We start from the raw sequence: 20,045 nt of genomic DNA, 5'->3' as shown, positions 1-20,045 counted from the left end.
TGGTCCACAAGACAAGAGATACTAGAGAAGAACCCGGAGTTGGGATTTCTAGCTGCAGCTCTGCTCCCTCAATTCCAAAACCATGTCATGAATTCCTGCTGTGTTTATCACAAGGCACCATTGAGACTGACTGTTCTCCCACCACCGTCAAGGCAGGCACAGATTCTCTCACCTGTTATCATGTGCCATAGGGAAGCTGGGGAGATTTCAGGGTGTGGTCTTCCTTTCCCCAGTCAAACTCCCTTGGTGTCCCACTCGCCCACCCCCAGAATGTGCAAGCAGGGCTTCAAGGTGGACCCCAGGGTGGGTACTGGCTAGCTGCTCCTTGAGACTTTGGATAAGTCACCTTCCCTCTCGGGTCTGCCCTTTCCCCATCGACTAAATCATATGGCTTACCTAAACGGTCAGAAATCCCTTCTGGATGAAGAGACTAGCGGCGCTGGGCATACCCGGAGGTTGGAGGTGCCAGAGCGAGGGATGCAGGCTGCACCGCATTGGCTAGGAAGCGCCAGGGACTGGGGCCCATCTTTCCTGGAGGGGTGTGCGGAAGAAAGTGGAGGCGTCCACACCTGCGCTCCAGACAGTCCACACCCTTACCTTCAGGTAAGGGGCCGCAGCCTAGCCGCCCACCCAGCCACTGTCCGCACCGCAGGCCGCCTCCACCACCGCCGCGCTCCGCAGAGGAGCGGATCGGACAGCTCGGTTCCCAGCGGACCAGCGAGCAGCGGCTCGAGGGATTGGCCCCAGACGAGCGGACCTCCCAGGCAAAGAGATGGAAGAAAGGGAGAGCAGCCCCGCCGCGGTGCGAGCAAGAGAACGAGCGCAGAACAGAGCAGCCGCGGGAGCGAGAGCGGGACCTTGCTTCCCACGGTGAGCGCAGGGCGCGCGGGGTTCCACACCGCCTCGCGGCCCAGGAGTTCGGGGCAACGCGGCCCTGGACCTCGGAGGGGGCGCCTGAGGACCACGCTGCCCCAAGCCGCGCATCCCAGCCCCACAGCCGCCCAAGCAGCAGCCCATCTGGCACTGCGCGGCCGTTAGAGCGGGCGCATCCTTGCGCACCTCGTGCGCCCCGCAGCCACGGGAGGGGCCGGCGCCGCCGCCGCCGCTGCCGCCGCCGCCGCCGCCTCCCCAGCTCCAGGGCCCCGCCCGTCCCCGGCCCGCCCCGCCCCGGCCCGGCCCTGGCCCTAGCCCCGGCGGGCGCCCCCCGCGGCGCTGCCCCGCCCCCGCCGGCCCGCGCCGCCCCGGGCCCCGGCCCGCCGCGCGGCCGCCGGCCCACCTGGCGCAGCGCCGCCCTCGGAGCCCGCGCACCGGCGCACACCCGCGCACCCCGCGCACCTCGCGGCTGCAGGAGGGCCCAGCGCCGCCGCCTGCCCACTCCCAGGGCCCGGCCCGGCCCGGCCCGGCCCGCCCCGGCGTCCGTGCTCTCGGGGCGGACTCCCGGCCCTCGGCGCTCTCCCGCCCGGCGATGGCCCTGCTCGGATACTTCTTATTCCTCTACGGCCTGGAGCAGGCGCTGGGCAGCTACCCGATCTGGTGGTGAGTCTCCCTCGCGTTCGCCTTGGTCTCGCTCCGAGAGGCCCCCAGCCTCCGTCCCCTCGGGCAGGGCCCCACGGTGGCCCGGAGCCCGCGCCCTGCCCCTTCGGCTCCGGGGGCGCGGGCAGGCTGTTTTCCTTGGCGGCCACTTTCGACCTGTTGGGGCCAGGGCTGGGACGCGGGTGTCGGAGCTTCCGGGGACACTGGTGTCCCGGGCCTAGAGGTTCCCCCGGCGTCTGAAGGGGCGCAGCAGCTGGGGAGAGGTAGGAATATGGTACGCACAGATGGCACCAAGGGCCAGGGTGCCTACGGCCAAAGGACGCGGGGGAGGGCCAACGGGTGCAGCTCGGGGGAGAGGGAGACGTTCCTTGAGTACCGTATGTTACGCACACGCACACCTTAAAACAAAGTCGGTGAGACAAGACCAAACAGCTTGGGGCAGCGCAGTTATGTAAGGACAGCGGGACCCGCCGCCCCAAGTCCCTACCGCCTCTCGGACTGACTTCGTGTGGGTGGGTGTCGGGGGAGCCCTCTCCGAGGCCCCTTTCTGCAGCGGGAGGCAAAGGGGGGCTGCCGCGGAACACAGACAAGGCATCCAGTTCGAAGGTTCTTGGGTGAGGCCCACGTTTGAGAATAATGGGGGCTGCCTCCTCTCCGCAGAGGAGGCCCGGTTCAGTGAGACCCTTGGAAATCTGACGATGGGAATGCAGATAACTCGAAGGGAGGGGCCCGCGGGGCCACTACACAAATATCAGGGGGCTGGGAGAGTGGGGGGCAGTCAGGGTGTCTAATGTGACCGAGCCCCCACCGGCGAAGGTCACCGGCTGGGGGACGGGGGCAAGCGGGGGAGTCGGTGTGCGGGGTTGCGCTCTGAGAAGCCCACGATCTGACCAACATAGTCGGGGTGGGGGGGGATGCAGCCAGAAGACCCGGAGTAGGAGAGCAGACTCTCCACACACATGCTTGCGGGGGCGCGCGCGCGTACACGCACACACAGGAACCTTCTCCGACGGCTTGCCGGGAATCATAATAATTACGCCGAGGGGAAGGGGGGGAGAACCGAGCGAGCTGAAGTACATCTAATCCGATAATAATTTTTCTCGTCGACATGGTTCAGGAGCATGGGCGCCCGGGTGGGGACGCAGGTCCAGGCGCAGCCAGGCGGGGCGGGGCGGGAGGGGAGGCCGGGGCTGGTCCAGGGACCTGGAGAGGCAGTTGGGCCGCACCTCGGGGACCCCGGCCGCCCCGACCGGCGCGCGCCGCACCTGCAGCGCCCTGTCGCCTTGGGGCGCGGGCAGGGCCCCAGTGCCTGCGGCCGCGAGGACACTGACGCCCGCCCGGCCGGTCGCGGGGAGCCTGGAGGCATGTCCGAGAGAGAGCAGCGGCCGCCGGCTTCCGCGCAGGCTTCTAATTAGAACCCGCCGCCGCCGCGTTCCTGGGCGCAAGAGGAAGCGCCCTTCGCCCCCGCGCTGCTCCCGAAAGGAAGGGCCCTGCCCCCAGCCTCCTGGCTACCCCAGACCTCGGGATCTCTGTCCTGTTGGCCCTGAGGCTCCCTGGCCTTGACCTCCCCCGACACACACAGTTATGCACCTGGGCCACTTGTGTCCGTGTGAATGGACCCGCACATGCTCGGAGGTAACCCCTCATTTTCCAGGTCCGTTGGGAAGGGCCCTTCGGCTCTGCAATCCACCCAAGTAAGAGTCTAGAGCAGCCCCTTGGCCCCATGGAGAAGGGGTGCCATGGAACCCCCACTCAGTGATTCTGTTTCCTGCGGGAACGGTGTCTAGCAGACAGGACCTCAGGGCCCACTGGGGAGGGTGGTTTGCCCTCCTCCGTGCCCGCAGACCAGCTGGATGGAAAGGAGCCATGTCCCCACGGCTCATGCAGGCAGAATACACAGGAGGGCTCACAGAGAAGCCTACCTGTTTCCTAGCAGGGGAAGGCCTCTCCATCCTCAAGCCCTACCTGGCGGAGCCACCCTCCGCTGCTGCTCCTCCTTCCACTGCCCTCCCTTCCCCCCTTGGGGCCAGGGACCCTCTCTTTATAACTTCTCACCTTCACACCCAGCCTCCCTAATTGGCTGTTCTGTTTCATCCTCCCACCCCCAGACAAAGCTGGGGGGGGGCCTTCTCCCCACACCTTGCATATAAAAGTGAAAGTAACGGGGGCCTTCTCACCTGCGGGAGCGCCGCTGGCAACAGTGAGGAAACAGCCCAAATCAGGAGTAATTAGGCTCTTGAAGTTGGTGTGTCTCCCAGTGGGAGGGGGCAGGGGGAGGGGTTGGCGCTGCTGGCAGCTGCCGGTCGGGAATTCCAAGGGCCATCCGCTCCCCCGCTCCCCTGCTCCCCGCTCCCCTGTGCCTAGGGAAACGTCCCTCGCCCTGCCAGGGCAGGTCCCAGCCAAGCCTCAGAGAGACATACACACAGTCCCAAGACCCCTGTGTAGACAGTGAAACTTGGGGGCCCCTCCTGCAGCAGATGAGGGGTTCCCCAAAGAAGGGACCAGAGAGGCCACAGATCGGCGTGTGGTGGGTCCCTCACCTGTCCCCCAGGAAGGCAGGCCACGCTGGAAGGCCCCTGGGAACACAGGATGGCAGCAGGGGCTGCCACACACTGAGCACTGGGAACAGAACCCAGTAGGCTCCAGGCTCCTGTAACATGGTCTGAGCCCCTCCTTCTGTGTCTGAGTCTGGACTGAGAGCACCTAGTAACCCCCTGGGCCTTGCCTGGGCCCTGCAGGCCAAGCTGGCTTCTGTCCTGCCCAACCCCCCTCGCTCCCCCCACCCGGCAGCTCTGCCCCATTCCTACCTTTTCCTGCCCCTTCTGGCCGTCGTCTCCTCTGCTGCTCTGGACCTACACTGTCCAGAGTGTAAGTCCACCCTCGCTGCTCTGGACCTATACTGTCCAGAGTGTAAGTCCACCCTCGCTGCTCTGGACCTACACTGTCCAGAGTGTAAGTCCACCCTCGCTGCTCTGGACTTACAGCTGCCTGTCCCCTTGCCAGTCGCAGCCGGACTCCAGGCTCCCCAGCACAGAGTGTAGATGTTGCCTGGGCTGGCCCAAGACCTACCCCTGCAAGGTCACCCCAGATCAGATTCACAGCCTGGGCCGTGCTCCACATGCACTGCTTCCTGTTCTTGCCCTCCCTACCACCTTCTGCATAGGTCCTCACTAGTAGAGAACTCCCAGCTAAGAGACAGGGCCTGACCCCAGGCCCTACTTGCTCCCACCTCCCAGAACCTCCTCTCTGCCTGGCCCTCCCCCCAACCGTGCCACCCCTCTGTCCCCCACTGTTTGTGGGGTGCAGGTGCACCTCGAGTTCTCGGGGTGGGGGTGTGCCCTTGTGGCCCCAGCCCCAAGGGGGCGAGGGGAAGGGAGAGCTGCTTCGGTGAGGGCTTACCTGTGTCAGGTGACTCTGATCTGATCTTCTCAGAGAGCAGGGGCCCATGCATGAGATTCCCCACTCCACCCCCGCCCAGCTGCCCTGCCCTCAGTGAGTCTGCACCCCTATGCCCCTCCTCAGGGCAGCCCTGCTCCCTCTGCCTGCCTGTCTGTGTCTGTCTCTGTCTCCATGTCTCTGTCTCCCTGTGTCTCTCTGCATCCCGGAGGCTGGTGGGGGACAGCCATTAGGTCACAGGACCAGAGGACTCCAGACTGCAGGTGACCCTTCCGGTGCTGGCGGAGCTCCGGGTGCTGGCAGCCGCGTCCCCCCAAGGGCAACCCGTGGCCACTCTTGTATCGGGGACATGGCCAGAACACCGGCTTCCCAGAACCCCCAGGCAGACAGGCTTCATCTTTGTCCCTCCAGATCACAGCGCACCTGTCTCCCCCACCCTTCTGGGTCCCCCTGGCCTGGCTGCCCACACTCTCAAGACCATGTCTCCCAGCCCCCTGGGTCCCTGCTTCTCACTGGACTCACTCATTCGTAAGATGATTTTCTGTGGCATCTGCACAACCCTGCTAGAGTCCTTTGTGGCAGGCGGGAGGACCAGGCAGCTAACACAATTGGGGAAGAAACAGTCTCCCTTAGCAAAGGGCTATAAAGCCACACTTCCTATGGTGGGTCCTGCGTGCAGACTAGGCCTGCACGGCGGCAGGTGCCCTGTCCCCGTCCCAGCATGGGAAAGCAGAGCCTGGAAACCACACTGGCCATGAAAGTCCCAGTCACACTGGACATGGCCCCCGAGCCAGAGCCGTCCTGGGACCGTTGTCCATGAAGAATAGGAATAGAAGCAGAAGACAGGGGACGCTTGGGTGTGATGTGGTGTTCTGTGTTTTGTCATGCAACCTCTTTACATACTTTGTCATACTAGACTGGAAACCTATAATCCCAAAACCCATGTTGTGAGGTCAAGACACACCTTTACGTCAGCCAGCCGGCCTGAGCAGGGACCTCCCCGCAGACCACCAACTGTCCACGGGCTGGCCACATGGAGAGTTTGCATCTGCCCCTTGTAAGCTCAGTAGAAGGACCGAGAAGACTCGGGAGGCAGATGTGGGCTCTGGGTCGGGTTCCTGAGGGTGACAGGAAACCCACATGGTGCTGAGAGGTGGTGAGTACCCCGTCATGGCCAGAGGCAGGAGCGGAGCCCCAAGAAGGCACGGGCTGCAGGGGCCCCAGGCCCTGACCCTCCCTTTGCAGAGCCAGGAGGAGGCTGGTGCCTGCATCCCATGAGGGTCTGTCCTGCCCCTGGTCCTCCTGTCAGCCCTGCAGCTGCTCAGCAAGACCCCGCCCCCAGCAAAGGAGGGAGTGAGGAAGGAGGGAGTGAGGAATGAACGATGGTGTCTCTCCTGTGAAGCACAGAGCCTGGCAGGAGGGACGGGAGGACACCGCGGAGCACGCCTGCTCCCCAGGCTGAGCTCCCCGGTCCGGGGCCAGGTCCCCACGACATGTGGGGCAGCAGAGCCTTGGTTTCCCTCCCAGCCTCCCCAGCTGACACCCTGGAGGTGTCTCACGCTTTGGCGCGTCCACATTCCTTCCCAAACGAAACGTGCCGCTGCCGCCCAGGGAACCGGGCAAATGCATGGCCGCGGGCACAGGAGCCTCTGCCCACCTGCCAGGACTCGCTTGAAGTATGTGTCAGTAATCCCAGCTCAGCCGGTGGGGCAGCACAGGCGTAAGGGGGCCGTGGGGGGTGGGGTGGGGGGCCAGCACGTGCCCTCTGGGGCCCAGGGTGCACCAGATCCCAGGAGGGTTCTTTCAGGCCGCCAGGGGCAGGAGCCTGGAGGCCTGGGCCCTCCCTCTGGGCCCCCCATCGGAGGCTGGAGAGAGAAAGAGCCCTGGGAGGGTGGGGGGCAGGCAGGTCGGCACCCTTGCTGGAGCCCTCGGCCCCTGTCTGGAAGGACGGAGTCCGCCCATCCTGCTGGGCAGCCCTCCATCCACAGGACCACCAGCCAGCCCCGCACTCAGGGCTCCGGTCTGGGGACGGGAGCCCCATGTCTCTGTGAGACCTCAGACCTTGTCCCCAAGGGGGACCGGCCTGGGCCCTCCTCTGCCAAGACCCCGGGAGGTGGGTGGGCCCTGACCTCCCTGCTCCCCTGGGGCCTGCGTGCAGCTCTGTGCCCACTCTGTGTCCCTGAAGGACAAGATGGGGGTCTTGCCCCATGGGTGTAGCACCTCGTGGCCTAGGAGTAAGAGGACACACAGGAAGAGGGGGCAAGCTTCTCTGGGGCCTAGAGCAGGCAGCTGGCAGGGCTGTGGGTGCCAGGCACCAAGTTGAGCAGGCCCTCCGCCCAGCCCCCTGCCCACCTGCCCCTGCCAGCCAAGGTTCTACCCACAGAACCCCTCTTCCTGCGAGAACAGCCTGAAGTAGCCCCGGTGTGGCCACCGGGAGGGCAGAGCGGTGCCCAGATCCCACGGGAGCCCCACACCTTCTGAGAATTGCTGCCACGGAAACTGAACCAGGTCCACAGACACCTAAGAGCCAGCCGCCCCGTTGAGACCTGGGCGAACAGTGCCCAGGTGTCCCCTCCATCTGCGGCTCTGTGCCCAGGAGCCAGGCCAGAGGGCCACCTCCAGCCCCTCGCCGCACAGTCACGGTGAAGCCCCTGCGATGGCAGCTACCAGCCTGGGTCCTGGGCACCTCCTTCCCTGGCGTGTCCGGCCGGCACCTCCACTCCACCTTGACTGAGATGGCCTGGCACTGTGCCTGACCTTGCGCCTGCAGGGTGCTCCCGGGGATGGAGAAAACCATTAGAACCACCAGGCAGCGGGTGTGGTGCACATGGATGCAGGCACAGGCTGGGGCTGCAGTCGGGACCACTCTCCGGGCTGAGGATGTGCACGCTTCGGGTGGAAGATGACGACCTGCATCCCCCACACATATCCTGGGGTGACAGCAGTGCCATGCACAGAGGTGGATCCTGCCTGCCTCGCCTCCCGGCTGCAAGTGGTCGGCACGTCGGGCCTTCTCCCAGGCCCCAGGCGAGACCACAGCCCCAGCTCCGGATGTGGGCCACCCTGCTGTGGGGACTCTTGGGTCTCTCTGGGCTGGGACTCTGGGGCTGGGGCTCAGAGGGCCATGGAGGGGGTATGTCTGGAGGGCTAGTGTGCTCTGGGCTTGCGGGGTGCCCGGCGAGGCGTCCAGCCCAGCGTGGGCGGAGGATGCCAGTGCAAGGACAGCACTCTGCTCTGTGGAGAAGTGCACTGGATTCCTCACTGGCTGAGTCACCACGCCAGGTGCAGGGTTAGGAAGTGGGTGCAGCAAGGGTGGGGCGGGCCTGCTTCCCCAGACCCGCAGGACACCCCCCCAGGGACTACAGGCCCCTGCCATGCTCTCCCTACAGCCATAGAGAAGGGTCAGACCTCACCATGATCCAGGCAGATGGATGATGGCTACAAGCCCAAGTCCCACATCCCCTCGAGGGAGTGGCCCAAAGCCAGGGCCTCCCATCCCTCTCTGGGACCGTGGGACACCTGGGAAGCCTGTGAGGCAGAGGGGGCGCTGGAGGGACTGACCCGAAGCTCAGTGTGGGCTCCGAAGGGTTTGTGAGGCCTGGTCCGCGCTGGGACACCCTCCAGTGACCTCCCTGCCGGTATAGGGCAGGAGGCTCTGCATCCACCTCCATGGGGCCTGGGAGCGAGCAGCCCCCATGCAGCGTCACCCTTCCGGCCACCTCTGGAGGGACTCTGGGGGTGTCAGTGGGGTCATGGGACACAAAGGGCCCTAATGCAGCCGGCCAGGGGCAGGCGCAGGCCGCCCACTCACATTGACCCCCAAGACCTGTCAGTAATGGACCTGGGGCTATATGGGGCCTGGGAGACTTGTGGAGCTTGGGGTTGCTGGTGCTGGCCAGAGGACACACCAGGGACTTGTCACAGACCCACGTTTGTGGCCCTAGACTTGCGTATGGCACCCTGACCCCCACAGCGAGAGTGTTAGGAGGGGGTCCCGCAACAGGAGTGGTATCCCTAGAAGGAGAACAAGACCACTGCTCTATGAACAACAAGAACGCCAGCCGGGTGTCCTCACCTGAGCCCAGATGCCTGGTCCAGGAGGTCCCAGGGCTCCGTCCACAAGGCCATGTGGGTTGGAGCAAGTCAGGGAGTGGCCAGCTGAGCCCACAGCCACACAGGTGACACAGCAGGGCAGGGCGGGGAAGATGGCAGTGACTGACTGTAGGCAGAGGCAGGAGCCTAGACGGGGAAGTCGCCGGCTGCACAAGGGACAGGCCGCAGACGGGGGAGGAGAGTGGTGAGGGGACACGGCATGGGGACAGGGGGCAGAGCGGGGGCAGGGGAGGCGCGCCACAAGGAGGGTGGGCAGGAGAGGGATGGGAGGCAGGGGAGGGGTGGGACGGGGGCTGGGGGAGGGCAGAAGGAGTGGCGGTGGAGGGCAGGGCCTCGGGGTGGGGTGGGGTCAGGGGAGGAGCGGTGGGGGCAGGTGGGGTTCATCACCTGGGCCCAGGAGGAGCACAGGAGGGGCGCACAGAGGCTGCAGGGGACCGTGGGGTCAGGGGCTGGACCCTCAGCCCAGCAGGGAGGCCCATCCCTGGGGCAGCGGCCAGAAGGGCCAGTAGTGGCCGGAATGGGGTCTAGGCTGCTGACTAGTGGCCGCGCTGGAGGGCTTCCGGCGGCTCACGCCCACCGAGGGCTGTGCTCGCACGTCTGGGCAGCTCAGGTCCAGCAGGCGCCCATGTCTCTGACTTGTGCGCCCAGCACAGGCCGTGCTAGGAAGGCACACGTGTGGTAGCGTGATAGGATTCGGCGACCCGGATTCCAGTCTGTAAGCATGTCCTGTCATCCTGGACAGTCCTGGGGCTAGGCAGAGTCCGGGCCTGGTGGGGGCCTCCTTCCCAGGGTTCAGCACCACATGTCCCCTCCTGGAAGGTCCTGAGCAGGCTTGGTGCTCTGGGGGCCCCCGGGACAGGGAGAGATGGCCCTTGTTGGCACCCCCGGGGCAGCAGCTGGAGCAATGACGACCAAGGGCACCGTCACCCACAGAAGGCAGAGAGCTCGCGTCTCAGGCTGGGACCCTGCATAGCCATGGTGTGCCCTCCCTCCTTGGCTCTTTGCCACGTGTCTGTGTCGGTCCCATTGCCTCCAATGGTTCTGCTTGGCCAGGGAAGTCTTGTCCGCTCTCCACCTGTCCCCAGCCTGTGGGGCTCACATTGTAGGGTGGTACCTGCTGTAGGCCAGGGACCGTCCCTACGGTGATGTCCTTTCCTCAGCACATGACTCTGGAGCCCAGTCAGCACTCAGGACACAGGGGCAATGGCACCGTTCCCTTCTTCCATGCCTCCGGTCCCTGTCAAAACCCGTGGATGGGCCTGTGCATCACCGTCCCCCAGAGGTGGCCCTTGCAGCCGCAGCCCCTCTGCTTGGAGCCCCTCCCTGCCATCCTGTCCTGCGCCTGGACTCTCCCCAAGGACCCCCACTTGCTCCCATAGGGATGTGGGAGGAGGGAGCTGCAGACTGGTTTTCCCAGTGCTGTCAGGCTGGGGTATCTACCTTCTGTTTAGGAATTTGGGTCCTGGGGGTGTGGGGGAATAGTGCACTGTTTGGATTTTCCCCGGCTTTGTTGACACGTGACAGCATGTGAAGGTACATGTCGTGATGACCTGATACGTGGATGTTATCTGTGATCCCCACGGTAAGGCTGGTGAGCACCAGCTGGAGTTTTCGTGTAATTTTTCTTTACTGGCTCCGTTGTGCCTTTGAGGCCAAGCCACAGCCAGTGTCCCGACCAGCCCCCTCGACCTCTTTTGGACCACAACATCGGCCCCCTAGCCTCCGGCTCACCTCTCTCCTCAGGCAGGATCTGCAGCACCCAGGCCCCCTTGGGCACCTGGCTCTGGGACACAGGAACATCTCCGAAGCCACTCATGGGGCTGGGGGGGTCAGGCGTCGGGACTGGAGTGGGTGTGAGAAGAGCCCAGCAGGGCTGGTGGGGACAGGAACAGCTGAGATGGCCTGGCTGCTGTCTCTAGGAGGTGGGGTGCTGGCGAGCTGGGGCCTGCCCAGGAGGAGGGCCGGCCGGGTGGAGGTGCTGGGGGGCGGGGCACGCAGGAGCTGACTCAGCACTGGGAACAGGGGCTGGGAGCCTGGAAGTCCCCACCTGGTGGATGGCTGGGGCCACGAAGAAAACCAGCCTGCTCTTCCCTGCTGTGACCTGGACCCTGAGGGCCCCCCAAGCCGGGCTCTGCGCTCCCTGCTGCATGTGTGGGGCTCTGGGCTCACCTGCCCCCCTGCCAGCCCCCGCCCAGGGCAAGTCTGGAGCCAGGGAGCCAGCCCCTCCGCACTGACGACATGATCCTTCTTTCCCATCCTTTTGAGTCTGCAAGTCAACAAGCACCGTCAGCCAAGAGAGAAATGATCACATGCGTGGACTTCCTGCTGGGTCAGCTCTCCGTCCCCTCAGGGGTGGAGCGGGGCTGAGACAAGAGGAGGGAGGCATTGAGGGAGCCCCCCAGGAGCCAGAACCCCGGGGAAGACGTGACAGGAGACCCCCCCCCAACCCTGCGCCATCCCGGAATGTCCTGCTGCCAGACACAGGGCCTGGCCAGGAACATCCGTGGGCCCACCTCTCCTTGCCCGGTCATCCCACAGCCAACCACCCACCCTTGCATCTCCCAGTCTCACGCCCCTGAGTATGCGGGCTGGCTCGCCAGGAGAGTTCCACGTTGCGGGACCCCAATGAGGCCTCTTGGCTCACAGAGCAGAGGAGCCCAAGCAGCCTGGGGAAGGCTCACAGGAGTGACCCAGATCATATTCCCATGCAAACTGGAACCATTGGCCCCCAGCCTCGCCCCACCAGCCATCCCCCAAAGCCCCTGTCCTGGGGCTTCTCAATGCTCGAAGTTGCATTGGCCTGGCCCCATAGTCACCTCCCTGGCCTGGTGTGGCCTCCAGGACCGGCCATGGCAGCCCTATCTCTGTCGGAGGCAGAAAGGAGTATGGCGAGTGACCAGTCAGGCCACCTGGAGGGAGGCAGACATGGACTCTTATCTGGAAAGGCCATAGAAGCTGCAGAAGAATCCCGAACTCCACCACCTCCAGACCCTGCCCAGTGCTGGCCCTCACTAGGCCACCCAGCTAGCGCTTCTCAGGGACCCTCCCCCTGGGTCCCTGCATTCATTAGAGGGGTGTCGCTCCAACTGCTCCTGCCACCTGTTCCAGGTCACAGCTGGTCATGCAGTGTGGGGAGGGGATACGCGGCCTGGGTTGGTGTGTGCGCTCGGAGCACTGGGCCAGGAGTCCTCAGCATTGGTCTGTGCTGGGTGGATATCCGAGGAGAGGCTAGCAGGGTTCAGTTCCAGGAAGACCTCATGGGGGAGGCAGATGCCTGGTGTTGGCCTGGTGGGGGCAGAGCCTTCCACACGTGGCCCATGCATCAGGCCATAGTTCCTGGGGCCATGACAGGGGCAGCTTGGGGGGGTGAAGGCCTTTCACCTGGCAGGGCGCTCTAGACATTCTGAAGGACAGTGGGGCTGGGGGATTGCCCTGTGTGTACAGGCTCTCGGCAGGAGCTCCAGCCAGAGTCACAGCAGGTCCCAGAGAGTTGATGCGGCCAGTCGCCCCCCACACTGTCTCACTGCCTCCCCGGACCCCTCTGCCCCTCCCTGTGCTCCAGCCCAGGGGGGCCCATCTGCTCAACCCGGATGCCTCACTTCAGCCCACTGGCCCCCAAGGTTAGAGAACCCTGATGCGGGCTGGTACTCCTGCCACCTCCCCGCCCACGCATAGCCCACGGCCCGGCTTCCCTCTCATCCTGCCACCCTCCTGCTCTGCTGGTCCACGGAGAAGTGCGGGGATCCTCATGGGGGCAGCCCCTGTGGTCTCCACTCAGAGCTGTCCCTGTAGGTCAGGGGAGGGGAGCAAGGCCCAGACCACAGGATCTTTTGTAGAGAAGTGAGGCCCCACCGGTGGGTGAGGCAGGGACCTGGTCTTTCTGGAAACTGTGGCAGTCACAGGACAGTGGAGCGGGTGTGGAGGAAATGTGGGGAGCATTGGTCTGGCCTGGCACGCAGAACTCATCAGGGTCTGCAAGTAGGAAAGGAATCAGCCAGGGAACAACCCCGTTAAGGAGGAACCAGCCCCACCAACCCAGACCACGCCGGGGACACACACTCGCTCGGGAGTGGGGAGGCCTCCGGTCTCCTATATGAGATCAGGTCTGGCTGGGGCGGCTTGTCAAGGCACCAGAGTGTGGACAAATGGGACTTATGGGGACTGTCAGAGGGCTGGGGGTTAGATACTGGGGCCTGTGTGGGAGAGACCCACGATGTCAGGAGCATGGTCTAAGGGTGTGGATGATCAGAGACACAGGCCCACCGCCTCCAGGAAGGCGGCCTGACTCACACACCTGGCTGCAAGGTGTGGCGTAGTCCTGGGGAAAGACGGGCTTTAATTTTTAAGAGATGTTCTTGAGCAGGAGGAGGGGAAGGCTAGGAGATGGTGGACGTGGTGGCATGCCCAGGAATGTGGGGAACCACACGCCGTTGGGGGGTTTGGCCAGAAGAGCATGCACAGAGGGGGGAACCGCCCACACCCCAGCTGGTTTTCTGCAGCAAGGCAGAACTGCCGCAGAGGGAAGGCCAGGAGGGTGACCTGCCCAGGGGCAGGGGGCTGCAGGGGGCTGCAGGGGGATGGGGAGATGAAGCCTGTGTCGGTGGAGAGACCGCTGATGGGGATGAAGGTGCAGGGAGGTGGGGTAGCGGCCTGGGGCCTGCAGGGTGTGCAGGGAAAGCCACCGGAGCCAGATTCTAGAAGAACAGCAATGAGGAAGCTCCAGGTGCTGCAGGGCTGGGCTGGGAGCCTCCAGGCAGGCTGGCCTAGAAGACTTTGGGGAAGGAGGGCAGAAGGATGATAGCATCTCCTTTCTCTGGACGTCCAGAGGGTAGGCTGGTTTCTCTGACGGTGAATCCCCGTGTCCAGCAGCTCTTACCACAGCTGGATGAAACTGGGTTAGACTCCGGGTAGGACTTACCTAAGGACTTACCTCTGTGTGGAAACACAGAGATAGGGCTGCTGAAGAACCCAGAAGCCTCTGTCCCTCCTTCTCGCTAGGGGCTTAACCTCCTAGGGCCACCAGAAGAGCCTCTGGGGGTCCAGCAGAGGCTAACACAGCTGGCATGGACTTGGTTTCTCCCCACAAACAAAGGAGACACAGGCCTTCCACCTGGAGGCCACCAGACCAAGTACCGACCACACAGAGACCTTCTTCAGGGGCTGAGGGGCTGCTCTGCATCTCCGCCCAGGGCCTGGGAGGCAGCACACCCAGCAGCCGAGGCTGAGGAGACAAACGGGCTCCCCAGGCTGGAAGAGGAGAGTGCCAGGGAGACAGGCTATGGGTGGCTCTGGACAGGGCATCCACAGGGGCAGGACTTGGGGTCACGTGGGGAGCGGGGGAGCTTGTCCATGGCGGCTGTATATGAGATAACCTGGGGGGCAGGTGGGGGTGGTGGGGGTGTCCATGGGTGGTGGGATCCTCCATTACCCGGGGGAGAGGGCAGGGGGCATCCACAGGCAGTGATATCCGGGGTCCCATGGGGGAGTGGGTGGAGGTGTCCACAGGGGACAGGATCTGGGATCCCCTGGGAGACAGGTGGGGGGGTCCACAGCCGTGGGACCCACTATCACCAGGGGAGCCGGCTGGAGTTACCTGGCACCTCTTCTTTGGAATCCAGGTGGAATTACATACAGTTAAATGGACATGGTTTGGCCGCTCCAGACACATGAACATGTGCATGCCTACCAGCCTCATGCATCGCAGAGCGCTCCCATCCCCCCGCCCACGCAGCCCCGAGAACCTTCCACAGGGATGGAAAGTCCTGTTTCTAACCAGCCGCCTCGGTAGCTGTGGCCTTTTTGGCTGATGGACTGAAAAACCAAATTTCTCTCTCTCGTTTGCCGTTCCACGTAATTTAAATGTCACAGGCGCGTGCAGTGAGTGGGAACAGTGACGGGAGATGTTTCCTCCCATGCCGTCCCCTCAGGCAGTCTCCAGCCTGAGCTCAGGAGGATCCTGCGCCCTGGCTTCTGCCCCATCTCGGGCTCCTGCACCTGCAGTGCAGTCAGCGGGGGTTTGCAGGGGGAGGCGGGGGACACCAGCTTTCCACTCTTGCTCCTATGTGTGCGGACATGGCTGGCTGATCCCCATGCTGCGGTCATCCCCTGATGGGTTGGCTGCTGCCCGGGCTGTCGGGCCATGGCCACTCCCTCCACCAAGCTAACCGGTCTCCTCCTCTCCAGGTCGCTGGCCGTCGGGCCGCAGTATTCGTCCCTGGGTACTCAGCCCATCCTGTGTGCCAGCATCCCTGGCCTGGTCCCCAAGCAGCTGCGCTTCTGCCGGAACTATGTGGAGATCATGCCCAGTGTGGCGGAGGGCGTGAAGATCAGCATCCAGGAGTGTCAGCACCAGTTCCGCGGCCGCCGCTGGAATTGTACCACTGTGGACAACAGCCTGGCCATCTTTGGCCCTGTGCTGGACAGAGGTACGTGGGCTCGCTCGCCAGCCTTCAGGGACAGGTGGCAAGCTGGACATGGGTGCTGCAGGTGCAGGCTGTGCCCTTCAGGATCAGGGGCCGCTCCACGGGGGTCCGCAGCGCTGTGTCCCTGATGCTTGGCCTGGGAACCGCATCACGGGAAGCTCCGCCAGCTGTGCAGACCTCATTCTCTGGCCATCTCCCATGCTCACCCATCCTGGGGGGCTCCTGGAGCTGGGAATGCCATAGTTTCATGGAAAGAGTCCTCCTGTGTCCCCTTCCCCAGGAGAAATTGTGCTGTTCCAGGGGGACAGGCTTCCCACAGGAACCAGACCTTCAGGACATCTTGCAGAGAAAATACAATTAAAAAAAAAAAGAAACAGGGGACAGGAGAGGGTAGGTGCATACCTCAGGAATTTCAGGAATTGCCCAGGGTGCTAGGGGCAGGGTTTTACTTTAGGAAGAGCTAGAAGTTGAGGGTCGGGCGTGGGTGAACTTGGGGTGAAGAGTAGATTTTCACCAAAGAGAGTGGTTTCCCAACATCTGCAAATCAGAGGGCATCAGGGACATGTGCCTGGCTGGTCTCTGCTCTCTCCCACTCAGTGGGAACACCTGCAGGTGGCCTCTGCAATATGGTGGCTGTGGAGAGAGAAAGGCTCCTTACTCTCAGCAGGATGGTTTCAGGGTTGGTACACATGCTGCAGGTTCAGCTCCTCCTGCCTTCCCACAGGCGGAATAGTATTCCTCTGTGTAGACCCACTGCATTTTATAATGCATGCATTTGTTGCTGTCAGACATTTGGCTTATGTCCACCTTGTGGCTGCTGTGGACATTTTTGTACAAGTATCTGTTTGAATACCTGTTCTCAAACCTTTGGCATATATTCCTAGAAGTGCAATTGTTCTGTGTAAGATCTGGGGAAAACACCACAGTTTTCCACAGGGACTGCATTGTCTTAAATTTCCACAAGCAATGCTTGAGGGTTCCAGTTTCTCCACATCCTCACCACCGTGTAATTTCTGCCTGTTTCCTTATCCATCCAGTGGATATGAAGGGATATCTCGTGGTTTTTATTCGTGTGTCCCTTGTGACTGATAATGGTGAGCATCTTTTCGTGGGCTTGTTGGTCATCCATATGTCTTCTCTGGAGAAACACCTATTCATATTCTTTGCCCATTTTTTTCTAAAGTATTTCTTTATGCATTTGAGAGACAGCACACATGGAAGGGAAAGGCAGAGGGAGATAGGATCTTAAACAGCTCTACACTGAGCACAGAGCCCAATTTGGGCTCAATCCCAGGACCCTGAAATCATGACCTGAGCCAAAACCTGGGCAATGGATGCCCAGATAACTGTGTTACTCAGGCAACCCTGCCCAGTTCTTAATTGGGGTGCTTGTCTTTTTGTTGTTGAATTGTCAGAGCTCTTTATATGTTCTAGATGCTGCATTTTCTATCAGATCCATGATCTGCAAATAATTTCTCCCATTGTATAGGTGGTCTTTTCATTGTTGTGACAGTGTCCTAGAATGCACAAAAGTTTTAAATTTTGTTAGAGTCCAATTTATCTACTGAAACATCATATTAAAGTAAGCACTGCCTAATCTAGGGTTACAAAGACTTGAACCTATGTTTTCTTCTAAGAGTTTTTTTTTTAAAGATTTTATTTATTTATTTGACAGAGAGAAATCACAAGTAGGCAGAGAGGCAGGCAGAGAGAGAGAGTAGGAAGCAGGCTCCCTGCTGAGCAGAGAGCCCAATGCGGGACTCGATCCCAGGACCCTGAGATCATGACCTGAGCCGAAGACAGCGGCTTAACCCACTGAGCCACCCAGGTGCCCCTCTTCTAAGAGTTTTATACTTTAATCTTTTACATTTAATCTTTGATTTATAGGGAATAAATTTTTGTGTATGGTGTGAGGTCAGGGTCCAACTTTATTCTTTTGCATGTGGAAATCCAGTTATTTCAACACCATCTGTTGTTGAACAGATTGGTTTTTTCCCCAATGAATGGTCTTAGTGCCCTTGTCAAAAATCAACTGGCCATGGATGTGTAAATTTGTTTCTTGACTCAGTGCCAGTCATTTGTCTATATGACCATCGTTTTGCTAATTCCACACTATTTTGATGGCTCTATACTATGTTTTGAACTCAGGAAGTGCCAATCAAATCCTCCATTCTGGGTTTCCTTTACAAGATTGTTTTGACAATTTCGGACCCTTGTAATTCCGTATGAATTTTAGAATCAATTTCTCCATGTCTGTGAAAAGGGCTTTTGGGGGCGAAGAAAAGGCTTTGGGGATTGTCATGGGCATTACATTCATTTAATCTATGAACACGGGACGACTTTCTGTTTATTGAGGTCCTCCTTGGTTTCTTCCAGCAATGTTTTTTTTTTGTTTGGTTTGGGTTTTTTTGTTTGTTTGTTTGTTTAGTTTTCAGCATATAAGTCTTGTACTTCCCTCACTAATGCATTTCTAAGTAATTTTTTCCTTCTTGATGCTATTGTAAATGAAATTGTTCTCTTATTTTCTTTTTTGGACTATTCATTGCTACTATATAAAATACAAATAATTTTTGTTTTGATCCTGTATTTTTCAACTTTGCTTAATTTGGGGGTAGCTCCGAGAGGTTTTTTGTAGGTTCCTTCAGGTTTTCTATATAGAGGATCATGTCACCTATGAATGGTGACAGTTTTACTTCTCCCTGTCCAATTTGTACACCCTTGATATCTTCTTCTTGCCTGATTGTTCTACTGCTTCCAGCGCTATGTTAAGTAGCAGTGGTGAAAGAGGTCACCCTTGTCTTGTTCCTGATCCTAGGGAGAAACGTTTCAGTCTTTCACCATCAACTAAGTGGGTTGCTGTGGGTTTTCCAAAACTGCCTTTTATCAGGTTGAGGAAATTCATTCCTATAACTCATCTGTTGAATTTTTGTATCCTGAAAGGATGTTGGATTATATCAAATGCTTTTTCTGCTCCAATTAAGATGCCCATGCAGTTTTATTCCTTCATTCTCTTAACTTGATGTGTTATTATTGGTTGATTTTCCTACACTGAAGCACCCTTGCATTCTTGGGATAAATCCTCATTGGTCATGGTAAATAATCCCTTTAACATGCTGGAGGATTTGGTTTGCAAGCATTTTGTTGAGGATTTCTGCATCGATATTTCCAAGGACATTGGTTTGTAGTTCTCTTTCCCTGTTGAGTCTTTGTCTCACTTTGGTATCAGGGCAACACTGGCTCAGAGAATGAGTTAGGAAATATTTCTTGCTCTTCCGCTTTTTGTAAGAGCTTGAGAAGGATTGGTGTTGATTCTTCTTTAATTGTTTGGTAGGATCCACCAGTGAAGGTTTGGTTTCTTTGGAGGTTTTAAATTACCGGTTTGATCTCATTACTTGTTATAGGTCTGTTCGGATGTTCTATTTCTTCTTAAGTCAGTTCTGATGTGTGTGTGTGTGTGTGTGTGTGTGTGTGCACGCGCACGCACACGTGTGTAGGAATGTATCCATTTCATCTAGGTCAATGTTACTTTTTGGAAGGATAGTCCAAAGGTAAAATTCTTGGTTGAGAATGTTTTCCTTCAGTACCCGGAATATATCATCCCACTGCCATCTGATTCTGGTTTCTGATGAGAAATTGTCTGTTAATACCATGCAGAACCCTTTGTACATGACAAATTGCCTCTCTCACTGTTTTAAACATTCTCTTTTTCTCTGTCCTTTTTTTTTTTTAGTATATGTGCTGCCGAAGCAAGCACTTTCTCTGTCTTTTGAGACTTAATTAAAATATGCCTCAGTGTGGATCTCTCTATGCTTATCCAACTTGAAGTTTATTGAGCTTCCTGGAAATAATGATTCAAGTGCTTTATCAAATTTTAACATTTTTGATCATTATTTCTTCAAATATTCTTTCTGACTCTCTCTCCTCTATCCTCTCCTGGGACACCTACAGTGTGGTGTTTGTTGCTACACTTGATGGTGTCCCACAGGTCTGTTCATTTTTCTTCATTCCTTTTTCTTTCTGCTACTCAGACTGCATAATTGCAGTTGAACTATCTTCAGGGTCACCAATTCTTTCTTCTGCTGCTCAGCTTTGCTGTTGAGAACCTTTACCAAATATTTTGTTTCAGTTATCATACTTGTCAGCACCACAATTTCTATTTGGCTACTTTTTGTAATTTCTATCTCTTTACTGATATTCTCTCTTCATTGAGACTTTGTTCTCCTGGTTTCTTTTATTATTTTTGACCATATTTAGGATGGGTGATTTAGTCTTTGTCTGGTACATCCAGTATTTGCACTTCATTGGGATACTTTCTGTTAATTTCTTTCTTTTGTGAAAGGCCTGTACTTCTTTGTGTCTTTGTATACCTTGTAATTTTTTGTTGATATCTATGCCTTTTGATCATTATAAGTTGGTCATGCAAGAAATCAAAATCTTTCCCTCCTCAGAGTTTGGTGTGCTTACTGTGGGCGGTAGTTGCTTGTTTGTTTAGTGACTTGTCTTTAGCTTGTGGTCAGCCAACGATTTGGCAAAAATTTCCTTAATGTCTTGGAGGAGGAAAAAGGAAACAAAGGAAAGGAA

The 20,045-nt window shown here is 59.0% G+C and overlaps 1 protein-coding gene across 1 annotated transcript in view; it reads left to right on the top strand.

Annotated features, from left to right (window-relative positions):
* The first annotated feature begins 1,457 nt into the window (after window positions 1-1,457).
* WNT3A (Wnt family member 3A) overlaps window positions 1,458-20,045 on the top strand; it is a 40,577-nt gene continuing 21,989 nt past the window's right edge. Inside the window, exons 1-2 of the mRNA XM_044261805.1 lie at window positions 1,458-1,536; window positions 15,226-15,467. Coding sequence (XP_044117740.1) covers window positions 1,466-1,536; window positions 15,226-15,467 — 313 coding nt within the window. The 5' untranslated portion in view covers window positions 1,458-1,465. The remainder of the gene's footprint in view (window positions 1,537-15,225; window positions 15,468-20,045) is intronic.

This window comes from Neovison vison, chromosome 1 (genome assembly GCF_020171115.1).
Source record: "Neovison vison isolate M4711 chromosome 1, ASM_NN_V1, whole genome shotgun sequence".
Classification (NCBI taxonomy): Eukaryota; Metazoa; Chordata; class Mammalia; order Carnivora; family Mustelidae; genus Neogale; species Neogale vison.
This window is presented reverse-complemented; position numbering and strand designations above follow the sequence as displayed.